Raw genomic sequence first — 13567 nt, 5'->3', positions numbered from 1 at the left:
AGAGGATGTTTCCACTAGTGGGAGAGTCTAGGACTAGAGGTCATAGCCTCAGAATTAAAGGACGTTCTTTTAGGAGGGAGACGAGGAGAAATATCTTTAGTCAAAGGGTGGTGAATCTGTGGAATTCTTTGCCACAAACCCCTAAGGGTCAAATTAGTGGATACTCTTAAGGCAGAGATATAGATTTTTGATTAATACAGGTGTCAGAGGTAATGGGGAGAAAGCAAGTGAATGGGGTTATGAGGGAGAGATAGGTCAGTCATGATTGAATGGAGTAGACTTGATGGGCCGAATGGCCTAATTCTACTCCCATCACTTAAGACCTTATGACCACCTGAATATACATCCACAATGAAATGACATTCAAAGGGGAAAAGTGATGGGAAAGCAAAACATGATGACATGTATGCTAAACGGCATGTAATGGACTGAGCTAAATGATCATGCAATCAACAGATCAGACCAAAGCTCTGCAGTCCCACCTCTTGTAGTTGTAATTGGTAATGGACAAGTAAATGGTTAACAAGAGGAGGTAACTCCAAGAACAATACCATTCTTGACTGACCTTGCATAACTTTGCAGACTAGCTCACATGGATAAAGCTTGTCTCAAAAGACTAACTTGATTATACACACAACAATACAATAGTGAGGTTCTAGAGCATTGTTAGAGATGCTGACTTTTGGATGATCTCTAGTCCAACCATTTATGACCAGCTGGGCACAAAGTACTATTTAAAACTAGAGAGGCAGGAGTTTGTTAGCATTCTGACAAGCAATCAATTCTAAAACATCACATACAACAGATTATCTGATCATGCATTCATTTATTCTTTTTGGGATTTTTTTTTGTCAACTGACAACCATTGTTAACAAAACAACAGTTATGGGAAAGTACATAAAAAGGCAAAGTGCTTGAGTAACTTAGCGGGTCAGGCAGCATTTCCAAAAATGATGCCTGACCCGCTAAGTTACTCTAGCACTTTGTGTATTTTTTGTAACTAGCATCTGCAGTTCCTGTTGTCTACATTTATGAAAAAGTAACTAGATTTGCAAGTAGAGTGGTGCAAAGCAGATATATAGATTTATTAGACTATCACTACTGATACTATCAAAATAACCTGTTATCATGAAATACAGTACAGTAATGTACAGCGATCATATTGTTAAAGAGTCTAAGGTTAGATTATTTAATCAGTAATTGTAAAATAAAAAGCTTTCATCAATTCCAATACAGCTGCATTATCAAGTAAACTTACTACATGAATAGAACATGATTAAATACTGGAAGAATACCCTTCAAAAAGGCCTAAAATTGAACATGTTCTGGGATAAGAACTGTGTTGAAACAATGCATGGAATTTTGAATCTAACAAATCTGGTCAGATTTACTTAGTCCACACTGACTAGATTAGACTAGATTGCACTGAAAATAACAAATCTACAGTGACCAAAACTGCCTGTAACGAGATTCCAAAAGTAGAATGATTGATGACTCTTCCACATTCTATCAATTAGATTTGTGAATACAATCTTATTTAAATCTTAAATATCTTCTCCAAACTGACATGATTCAGTAACTACCAGAATATAAGCATGAACTGTTAAAAGATTAGCTTTAATTAAAAAAATGTACACATTCATGCTTTTTCTACTCTTAATAGACTAAAGTTTACAATATTTTAACTACACCATTTGAGGCACTTTCTCATTAAATCATAAAGATCTTCTTTAAGGCACTTTTTTACCACTTGCTACTAATCAAATTAATGGGTTAATCCAATCTAAAGATGTATTTTTAATTTATAATTTCATCCAATTATTTAAACATGCAAAATACAAACCAGCAAGGTGACTCTGAAAATGATTATTGCCATAACATACAACACAACCCAGCAAGAAAAAGCAAGTTAAAACCTGCAATGATAGCCCAGCGTAAAATTTTAAATTACAGTTGTGAAGTAAAACTTCATCGCAGTCTCACTGCATCTTATGCCCAATTAATTACTTTTGAAATGTAGTGACAATGGTGATTAAGTTACTGGGATTGCAATCAGGGGCAAGAAATTTTGATATTGGGACATAAATACGAGTACATAACAAATTGGCTATTATTAACATTAACTATAAGAAAACAATATTGACACAAATACCTATCTGGCTAACCAATATCCTTCCGGCAAAGATGCAGATTTTCTGGTTGATTGTGTGGGCAAGCACAGAGACATTCAGATATAGACACAAGGAACTGCAGATGCTTATTGACAAATACAAAGTGTTGGAGTAACTGCCTGACCTGTTGAGTTACTCTTATCCGTTGAGTTACAACACTTTGTTTTTTGTATAAAGAGACATTAACGTAGCTGACTACTATCCTCCTAAAGTATAGTGAGTGCTAAATGCCCGTGTCCCCATTGACATCCAAATCCCTGTGCATAATTTAAAAATGTGATCCCCAATCACATTACATATTTATGTAAAACCTGTGATACTTACCAAATGCCTTTTGAAAATTGGATATGACATCTACTATTTTCCTATAAATACTACCAATTACAATTGCAATAGAGCCATTTTTTCAAACACTACCTCCTTTTCAGAAATATCATGACAAATATGTCTGTTCACATTATGACTTCCTGAATATCCTGTTAAACTTATTTCAACATTAATGCCTCCGGTTTTCTCTTTCCTTATTACATAACTACCTACCAATTCACTACAACTTTGAATCTTGTGAATTCTGAAAGATAACCACTAATGTTCTTATTTTATCTGCTTAAGTCATTGCGATATATGCCATCAAATCCAGTGCATGCATCTGCTTTTTGTACCTTCAATTTCACCACCCCACCACCACCCTCAAAAAGGGATACCAAATTGACCTTTTCGTCTGGTTTATTTAAAGCGCCATCATAGGTGACTTCTGACTTGTGGGGGAAATGAGCAAAAATTGTCCCAGAAATAAGGCAGATATACTACTTTTAATTGTTATTGATTGTCATCAACACAAGAGTTACTTATCCAACAAAGATTAGCTTAAGCCTCAAAGTTGTCCAACTAACGTGGATCCTCATGCAAGGCCAATCTACTATGTTGGTCAGGAAAGGAATACTGCAGACCGAGTCACCGATTGCCCTCAGCAGGTCAATGCGATCTTTAAGATAGGGCGATCAGTCTGGTATTTAATTAAATGTTCCGTTCAGTAATAAATGGAGTTTGAATTAATGCATTTAAAACCTAGTTAGCGAACCGACAAAAAGAAACGCATAGGAGTTACTTTTCCCCTTCTCAATTACTTGATGTTTCAGTTGAATAAACCACATTAAAATAACTCCAGTTTAATCCAGCAACTCAGAGGGAACTGAAAAAATCACATGATTTTTCCACCTCCTTAAGCACTCGTATTCTCGACCGAAACCATGAATATAAAACGAAAATGAATATAATACAGCAAATCTATGATTGCATAAGTAAACGAGATTGCGTTCAACATGATGATCCTGTATTGCTGAACATGTTATGCAGCCGACTGCTCTTAACTGAAAAGATGATCACCAAGATCTCAGCGGGTAAAGGCATTTGGCAAAAAAGGTGAGTTTGCAAAATACTTACCGGTTGTCAGGGCCGTGGTGAGGAGGAACAGCTGACAAACACCAGCACAACCCCTGAAACCTGCGGATCTCAGCGCCATCTTACCGCCGCACTGCCTCCTGGATAGGACGCGCTGGAGAGGGGGGTAGAAAAGGCAGCGTCAGCCGCGGACTCGTGACAACCGCCGCGCCGCGCTCCGACTCGTGACGTGCATCGGCCGCGAGCATCGGTAGCGATGGAGACCAATCGGATGATGGAAGGAAAGCACCCGGGGCGGAGCACAGAGGGAGGGTGTCCGGATCATTTGATTGACGGCCCAAGCGACCACTCGGAATCGAGAATCCCCGGGTTTGAGCCAATGGAGATTGAGCGAGCGTCTCTCCGTCCCGCCTCCCTTGGCGCGTGGCCAATTGTGGAGCTCGAGCTGGTTCGCTCGCGATCAGCGAGAATGGTTCGGAAGCTCGCGAGCTGGGGGTCGGCGTGTGGAGCAGCAGCCCAGTGTGATCCTTCACCAACGACCGAACGAATTAATAAATAAATAAGATTTTCCGGCACCAGAACTCCACTCTGTCCCGCCCCACATAGGCTCGCACTTTGAGATGTTTCCGTAATTCTTTACTGGGAGCTTTGTGCCGTTTGATGAGGCGTGACGTCGGGTTGGCTTGGCTCAGTTCCTCTCGGGTCGGCGCAGCGAAACTTCCCGGGTGGTGCCCGCCGAACCGGGCCAGCGAAAAGATCTGGGTTGGCGACTGCAGCAGAGGGCTGGGCTTTTTTTTACCGGGTATTTACCTCCTTCATTTTATTGTGGCGATTTCTTTTTCAAAAAGGAATTATCTGCAACTTTAAACAAGTAAAATACAACGAGAGAGAGAGAGTGGGAGAAGGTTGGAAACCCAACTCTTATCAGAACCCAAGGGGTGAACCTGAGTGGGATAAACGTCAACACGGACTTGGGCTGAGGGAAAGTGCTGACAGGTCATAGGATACCTTTGGTCACAACCGGTATCAATGTGAATGCTTTATCACTACTGGTTTCCAAATTACTAACAAGCTTAGAAAGTTGCAACCTGTTTTGTTTTTCTCTCACGGCACCATCAATGTGGAATTAAAAGAAAAAGCGTTGCAATGAACCTCTGACGTGTTTGGGCAGAAGGAAGCGGTTGAAGTTGCTGGAAGATTTGCTCGTGGGAACAACGTCTTGTCCCTGGTGCTTGACGGAGGAACACAGCGCTTCATAAGATCCCATCAGACCTCGATTTTTTTTCTCCTCGGGAGTGGAAGTCAAGGGTACTCATCATCATGCTGCTGCTGTCGTCGTCGTAGGGCGGACGCCGTTTGGCAAAATTTTCCCGGGAGGGAAGGGATTTTTTCCCCTCTTTTAAGTTTGAGAAACCATGAATCAAAAGAGTCTTTGGGTCGCATGAAGGAAGCTAATGGACTTTTATTTGAGTCTATCCTGTAAAGAATCATGGCGAAAACTAAAGAGAAATGCGTCTGGAAAGAAACGTATGGCGATTTTCGTTCAGTGCCCGGAGAGTGCATCGGCAGCAAGAAGGATCCTGACAAGCCCAACACCAAGTGAGTTTAATTTCCGTTCTGGTCACCACCACCCTTCCCCACCCTAGCTCATCTGCTGGTTCACTTAAGAAACGGTGTCTCAACAGCTTTATATGCAGATACAAACGCGTATATAAGTGAATGCTATAGAATAAATACATGTCACAAAATATCTTAAAATTTGCAATTGCGCTGCAATAAAACATAGTATTTTAAATAAATGCATTTTCCCTTGATTTTTTTCATTAACTTTTTGTCGATTGGTAATTAATTACTGCAAATCCTCGACATCGTCTTTTCCAGGTTGGCAGTTTCGGAAGTTGGCAGAGGACGATCCGAGGGCTTTAATGTGGTCGATTCTCAGTCTTTAGGAAGTGTAAAGAAGGTGGGTCTTGCTTCTGTTTATTTAACTAATTCACCCAGAAAGCGCGGAATACGTTATCATAGAGATAGGCTGATAAAACATCCAAGATCGGACTGACTGAAGCTGGTTGTGAGAGAGAGGCTTTTCAATGAAACAGTGATTAAGTATTTGAGCGTTTGATATACTTTCGTCATCAAGGTGACTTACTGATATGGGTATCCTTGCTCCTTGTCTACTTAAACGCGCATGATCTTAATTTCGCGATACAATAGTAACATGCAGAGATTTGGCCAGATTTCATGGATATTTTGTTAATGTCGTGCAGTAAAGCAATGTATGTGTATATTAACAATTCCGTGGCACGTAATGTGACATTTTCAATGTTTATGGTGAATGATTTCAGGTGTTAGCTCGCTATTACGAGGAATACCGATATTTACAGCATTTTGCATTTGTAACGCACCTTCATGTGAAAAGAACAAGTCCAAAGGTGTTTCATAGAAGGGTACGGACATGAAGGGGCAGACACGTTTCGGGGCGAGAATTACCAAACGCGTTAACATAGAACAGGCCCTTCGACCACATTGTCTGTGCCGAACATCATGACAGGACCATCTCTGATATATCTGCGCCTTGATAGCTGAAGGTATGGTTACTGTCAGGGAAGTGGCAGATGGAGTAAAAAGAACAAAAGTTTTACCTGGCCCTCAACAGCATTGATGTACAGAGGGGTCATGGGGTCCAAGTCCATAGCTCCCTGAAAGTGGCAACACGTAATTAGAGTGATAAAGAAGGCATAAGGTATCCTGTCTTTATAGTTTGGGGCACAAAGTAGTCAGGAAGTCATGATGCAGCTTTATATGAAATTGATTAGGCCATATTTGAAGTTCTAGTCGCCCCATTACAGGAAAGATGTGGAGGTTTTGGAAAAGGCACGTAAGAGCTTTACTGGAATGTTGCCTGGTGGTTCGCTACAGGGAGAGGTAGGACAGACTTGGATTGTTTTCTATGGAATTCTGGAGGTCGCGGGGAGACCTGAAAGATGCATAGAAAATTTTAAGAGGTATCGGTAGGGTATACAGTCAGAACCTTTATCCTAGGATGGAAAAATCAAATACCAGAGGGCATAGCTTGAAGATGAGAGGGACAAAGTTTAAAGGAGATGTGCGGGGCAATTCTCTTAACACTGAGTGCCTGGATGCGATAGTGGCATTTAAGAGGCTTTTAGATAGGCATATGGATATGGAGGCATATGAATTATGCGCTGGTAAATCAGAAATGGTCCTGTCATCATATTCAGCACAGATGATGTGGGCGAAGGTCCTGTTCTTGTGCTGGACTGTTCTATGTTAAGACAGGAGGTTTCTGTTGGAGGAGTTCATGGCATTATGGAGGGAGCTAAACACAAACATGACGTTTACATTCTTTTTGAGATCATGATGAACAAGAGGCTATCTTACTCAGCAACAAAAGACTATTGAAACAAAGACGATAGAAACATAAAATTCTTAAGGGATTGGGCAGGCTAGATACAGGAAAAAATGTTCCCGATGTTGGGGGAGTCCAAAAACAGGGGTTTAAGTATAAGGGGTAGGCCATTTAGGACTGAGATGAGGAAAAACTTTTTCACCTAGAGTTCTGAATCTGTGGAAATCTCTGCCACAGAAGGCAGTGGAGGCCAATTCCCTGGATGTTTTCAAGAGAGAATTAGATATAACTTAGGACTAATGGAATCAAGGGATATGGGGAAAAAGCAGGAACAGGATACTGATTTTGGATGATGAGCTGGCTCAATGTGCCGAATGGCCTACTCCTGCACCCATTTTCTATGTTTCTATAGATAGACACAAAATACTGGAGTAACTCAGCGGGGCAGGCAGCATCTCTGATGATCCAGTAAATGGATAGGTGACGTTTTAGATCAGGACCCTTCCACAAACTTACATTTAGGGTCGGGTCCCTTCTTCAGACTCTTCTTTTGTTATAACAAACGTAAGTGGGAAGTGTACAATAAATGACAGATCCTTAACAAAAGCAATAGGATTGTCGTAGTGAGTGATTTAGACAGGGCAGAAATTGTTAGGTATATCCAAGAGGGTTTCTTGAAACAGTTCATAGGGAAAAGGGGACGTACTGGATCTTGTATTGGAAAACAAGACCAGCCAGATGACTTAGTATTTCGCTTTGGGAACAGTGATCACAACTCTGTAAATTTTAAGATAGTCATAAATAAGGACAAGTCTGGGGGAGTACTAAATTGGGGTGAGGTAAACTACAATGTAATTAGGCAGGAACTAGGATGAGTACATTGGGAGCAGCTGTTATTGGACAAGTCTGCATCAGACATGTGGGAGTCATTTAAAGACAGCTGGTCAGAGTTTATGTTTGACATGTTCCAGTATGCAGAAAGGATAAGGATGGCAAGCTAAAAGAACCTTGGATGAGCAGAGAGGTTCTAAATCAGGTGAAAAGGGGAAAAGAAGCAGATGTAATGTTTGGGGAAGATGAGATTAGACAGGGCCTTGGAGTAAAATAAAACACACAGGAAAGAACTCGAGCAGGCAATTAGAAGAGCCAAAAGGGCCCATGAACCTCACATCAGTGGTATGGAAGCCATTGGAGAGCATTCTTCAGGTGAGGATTTACTTGCATTTGGAAGAGAATAGGTTAATTAGGGACAGTCAGCATGGCCTTGTTCACGGCAAGTCATGTCTTATGAATTTGATTGAGCTTTTTGAGGAGATGGCGAAGGTGATAAATGAGGGTAGGGCAGTGGATGTTGTCTACATGTAAAGCATTTGATAAAGTCCCTCATGGGAGGCTCATCCAGATTAAGATGCGTGGGATCATGGGTAATTTGGTAGTTTGGATTCAGAACTGGTTTACCCATGGAAGAGGGAGGATATTGGTTGAAGGGTGTTAATCTGGTTGGAGATTTGTGACCTGTGGTGTTTTACAGGAATCTGTGCTGGGAACTCTGTTTGTGATATATATAAACAACGAGTATAAATGTAAATAGTTTGATTGGTAAATTTGCAGATGAGACCAAAATTGGTGGAGTGGCAGATAGTGAGGAAGGTTTAGAGTGATATATGGCCAAACCACAGGCAAATGGAATAAACAGTTCGAAGCTCCAGATAGTTGAGCCAAAGGGCCTGTTTCTATGTTGTGTGACTCTTACAAGGATTTTCTTTTACTGAAATTTGGGATAAGAATGCTATTTTTGGAAAAAGCAGGCTTTCTGTCGGGCACCATTTTTTTCATCAAATCACTATCTGAATCATGGAGACCTGCATCGTCTCATGTTGAAATACTGGATTTGTTCATCTGTCCACGGTGGTTATCGGACATTACACCCTTTTTCCCAAATGATATTTTATGGAGAAAAAAATATTGTCTACCATCTTGCTGGTCATGTGTAATGAAGACAAAGGTCAATGTTATCAACCACAGAAAAAATCTTCCTGTCAATCATAGATTGCTCATGAAAGGACATACTGGGTGAGAACAGATTTGGATTGACGATGAAATCCCAATCATTGAATGTCTTGTCAATATTTACTGTCATGGCTCATAAATATTGGAATCTTGGGGATTGTTTTAGGGGACAGCAAGTGCCTCTTTATTTGTAACTAAGGAGTGGGTACACATAATTTGCTACTTGTCTCTCCTCCCTCCCTTAAGATAAGTAGCAAACGATAAACTCAATAATTAATTATGGGGTGGAGCAAGATATCTGAAAGTTTCTAGTTACAAACTGTTCACTTGATCATTTGTATGATTATTTTCTGAATATGCCATTAACCCCTTTTTTAAAAATAAATTCTTCATCCTAACTATAATGTCCTTAAATTTCCCCTTTGCATATGCTGATTGGAACTTGCAATCTCCTTAAGTTTCCAAATATTATTTATAACTATTAAAACTATTTAAACAGATTTCTTGTTACATCGTTTTATTTAATGGTGGAACCAATTGCCACCTCTACAGTTTTGTGGTCTTATATCTCAAACCTACATTATAAAATGAAATATCAATCTATATATATTTTTACTTCAATTTTACTCGACTTCTTTATGGAATGTGTTCTTTTAGAAAAAATGCTATTTCAGTGTGTAGTTGTTCAATTAACCACAATGAAGAGGTTAAAGGGTCACTGGCGGTGCTGCTTTTATGGGACCTATGTGCAGAACTATTTAGTTGTGTTTTAAATATTACTAGACCAAATGGACCCGTTGGGCCCAAACCTCTCCTGCACTGGTGCAGCACCCTCTCCTCCCGCACTCCCCTCTCTCCCCCTCCCTCCTCCCACCCCATTCCCTTCCCCTCCAACCCATTCCCCTCACTTCATCCCCCCTCACTTCATCCCCCCTCCAACCCCTTCCCCTCCCTCTACACCCCCTTCCCCTCCCCCCCACTCTATCCCCCTCAACCGCCTCCTTCCTCCAACCCCCCTCCCTCCCGAGGAGATAGATTTAAACTTAAAAATGTGAATAACTAAAAATATAGCACCAATTTCAATGAAACTTCTTCCATTAGCACCAAAGGGATGACGGTGAGTAAGGTAGGCCTAAAATTGCCGCGCTATCGTGTATCGTTTTGGTTGTAGTTCAGGAACAAACAAACGAGAGTTTTAGTATTTAGATGAATCCTTGATTCTGAGAAATGTGTGCAGTTATGGAAGAAAATCTTTATCAGGACGATGCGATATTAAAAATCGTGGATGTAAAGGATTAAATCCAGTTTAATTCCTACCAAATTGAGTGAAACATTCTGCATGCATTCGTCTAATCTACCAGATATAGTGGTCTGGAAATGTATATTCTGTGTTAGGATGATAGTCATTTGTTTGTGACAAAGTGCATATGATTTAAATTGTCTGTTCACCACTCGCTGTCAACTTTCTTTGCACACACATGTTCACACCAAAGGCAACTATATGAGAGCCAAGCGCAACCTTAAAAGTGAACATTTTACAAGAGAATAAAAATATTTTATATGGTTGATACTAAATGCAGTCCTAATTGTTCACCGAATAATATGAAGATTGACCAAACGTTGGGGTGCTGCATGAGGAGGAAAATTAGCATTTTTAACTTGCGTGGTTGCTTTAGCTCCCACTCACCATGTGCGCCATATGGATGTTCCTGCCAATCACATAGATCGTCACGGTCATCATTATTGACGGTATAAACCGTGCCTGGAAATTCTTTATACTTTATTGATATCTTAAACCTTTGAAAATAATCGTCAACTTCCTGCTGAATAAGACCATGTTTTATTTGAGAATGTAAACTGCAGAAAATCGAGCATTAATGAAGTATGCTGAGTACCATTTGTTAAATGGTCAAATTGTGGTTACGTATTTTAGTCCCACAAAAATGTGTTCGAGTTTTTACGACTGTCCCAGTTTCGTCCTGGACTATCACATTTAGCGGGCCATTCGGAAAAAATACTTTGGGTCCAATTATTGATTCCCGATGAATGCTTCAAAAAAACGTGTCACTTTCGCTGTATCAATCAAGTCTTGCAAAAAAGCACCAAAATCAGCAAATCAATCACATAATGATGTACACTGCATTTTACCGTTTAAACAGTAATCGTTCTGACAAATCAGTTGTTGCAATTTAAACCCACAATGTAGAATTTAATTATCAGTCGCGACAATGTAAATAATTCCTGAAGAAGGTGGATCATTGTTACCAAATCTTCAGCTTTACATGTGTTTTGCCATCCTTGCTCGCAGTCATGTGAGTCTCGCTGGGGAAGGTAACACAAGGGAGCTTTAGATCTCCTGTTATTAAGAATAAGGTGTATGCCATTTAGAACTGAGATGAGGAAAACCTTTTTCAGTCAGAGAGTTGTGAATCTGTGGAATTCTGTACCTCAGAAGGCAGTGGAGGCCAATTCTCTGTATGCGTTCAAGAGAGAGCTAGATAAAGCTCTTAAGGATAGCGGCGTCAGGGGGTATGGGGAGAAGGCAGGAACGGGGTACTGATTGAGAATGATCAGCCATGATCACATTGAATGGCGGTGCTGGCTCGAAGGGCCGAATGGCCTCCTCCTGCACCTATTGTCTATTGAATTGTACATTTACAGTATTAAACATTTTTAACTTTATATAAAACCATTAGAAACATTTCGCTGTTTGATGTAGTACACCAAATGTCCATTTACACTTTTCAAGAAAGTGTTACTTTAAAATACGTGTTTTATAATGTTCTGGACTATATGATTTCTGAAAGATCTGCCAGAACGTGTTTCATGCTGCCGGACAAGTTAAGCTTTAGAAAGTATTGCAGAACGTAACTGCGCAGGATTTACTTTTTGTTCCTGCAGTTGATAGTTTAAAAAAAATTAATCCTATTCACGCAGGTCTACAAATTAAAATGTTTCTTGCTAATGGCAGAGTTAGAGGATGACTTTAAAGGATTCTGAGTTCTGATTTCCAGCTATCTTTAACTGTAATTCGGAACATGAAATAAACAGATTGAATTTAAAGGGGCTTTATTTGACTTTGTCACCCAGTTTAATACTCAAATAATTCCGGTGAATAACCTACAACTGTGCAGTATTACATGGTCGCACCGAACATTTAAGAATAATTGTATTTTAATTAACACAATTAGTTTATCAGGTTAAAAATTACGTGCTTTAATTTGAGCGATGTCAAAATGCTGCGATACTAATTTTCATTATTAGCAATGGATTCGCAAAATATACATTTCTGTTGTTTATTTAATTATGATATGTGCAACGCTGATCTATACATTTCGAGTTTATTTTTAAATTTTATTTAAGTAAAAAGACGTTCGTGTATTTACAACGTTAATCGTTCACGCATTTAACCCAGATTGCACTGATCGAGTTAGAGCATGGTCGTTGAAAGGGATTGCCGGTCTTATCAAATGAGTATCTTTCCCGTGACGCCTGGACCCGCCTGTCGAACACAACCATACATACTCAAAAATGGAGTCGAAAAAGTTTGATATCATATCCTTCATCGCCAGTGATAGCAATGCCTTTCGCCTTATTCCTTAGTTGCGGAACGTGGACATGGATCACGCGGACAGCGTCTCTGAGGGCGATTGGGATAACAGGGAAGCCAGTGTTGTTCAGACTCGCTGAATATTTGCTTGGCTCTGACTGGCAACCCACAGACAATGGCTTCGGCTAATGGCTCCGACTCGGGAGCGGGAAAGCAGTCGGCAACAGCGGCGCGTTTACATATTACACACGTTTGAATTATAGAGTACGATCACGTGGTAATCAGTCAAGATTACATCGTGATCTCTACCATTACGAAGGTTGTAGTTAAGAACGTGGTATTTGTGTTCCGGTCATATTTTGCATTCAAAATGCAACAGCAGTAAAAACAATAGCACTGTCTTGAAAACGTGCGCCCTCCGTATCATTCTGGGGTCGAAAGCAAGTACGATCGCGAACCTGCAGTGAAATTAAAACAGGGGTCATTGCATTCAAGAATAATGGTGCCATGTTAAAAAAAAATGGACATTAAGATAAATCCACACTGGAACCTTTGGTATTAAATCGACGTAAACAGTTAGTCCTTTTAAGGTGCTATGTGGTCTGTCGATCGTTGCGGGGTGTGCCTAGATCTTTCAAGCATACCACACAGTGGCAAATCGCATTATTAAACGCAGCGCTTGCTAGTCACGTATGCTCCAAGGTGTGGGCTGTGGATTCTTATTTCCGCGAAAGACCTAAACATAAGCTATTCTAATCGATAGTCGGTGTCCTGTAGGTCTACAGCAAAGCAAAGGTCAGATCCATGCTAATCGTGCATGTTGATTGAACGGAGGATATGTAAGCGGCGGGAATAGAGAAATTAGGATACCAATTTATCTTTGTCTTTCGAAGTTCACTTTGCTGCGCACATTACTTGGACCTCTTAAGGTCACATTTTATCCAAACGTGTACTGGAAACAATGACGAAAGCGAGCGATATAAAGCTTAGGTAGTTGATAGATTATAGTCGTATCCGAGCTCTAAGAGCTGCTTCCCATCTCCTGTGGCCTGTAAAACCGAGGAC

General features: G+C 40.3%; 2 protein-coding genes across 5 annotated transcripts in view; one reads left to right on the top strand and one right to left on the bottom strand.

Moving 5' to 3' along the window:
- The window catches only part of atp6ap2 (ATPase H+ transporting accessory protein 2), a 38912-nt gene extending 35141 nt beyond the window's left edge, over positions 1-3771 (bottom strand). Inside the window, exon 1 of the mRNA XM_078409205.1 lies at positions 3615-3771. Within this exon, the coding sequence (XP_078265331.1) occupies positions 3615-3693 (79 nt within the window). The 5' untranslated portion in view covers positions 3694-3771. The remainder of the gene's footprint in view (positions 1-3614) is intronic.
- Positions 3772-4283: 512 nt separating this feature from the next.
- bcor (BCL6 corepressor) overlaps positions 4284-13567 on the top strand; it is a 279901-nt gene continuing 270617 nt past the window's right edge. For all 4 annotated transcript variants that reach the window (XM_078409189.1, XM_078409192.1, XM_078409191.1 and 1 more), the window contains exons 1-2: positions 4284-5171; positions 5454-5535. In XM_078409189.1, coding sequence (XP_078265315.1) covers positions 5062-5171; positions 5454-5535 — 192 coding nt within the window. In that variant the 5' untranslated portion in view covers positions 4284-5061. The remainder of the gene's footprint in view (positions 5172-5453; positions 5536-13567) is intronic.

The sequence above is a fragment of the Rhinoraja longicauda genome, chromosome 12 (genome assembly GCF_053455715.1).
Source record: "Rhinoraja longicauda isolate Sanriku21f chromosome 12, sRhiLon1.1, whole genome shotgun sequence".
NCBI classification, from domain to species: domain Eukaryota; kingdom Metazoa; phylum Chordata; class Chondrichthyes; order Rajiformes; family Arhynchobatidae; genus Rhinoraja; species Rhinoraja longicauda.
Note: the sequence above shows the minus strand (reverse complement) of the source record. Positions and strands in the feature narration are given on the sequence as shown.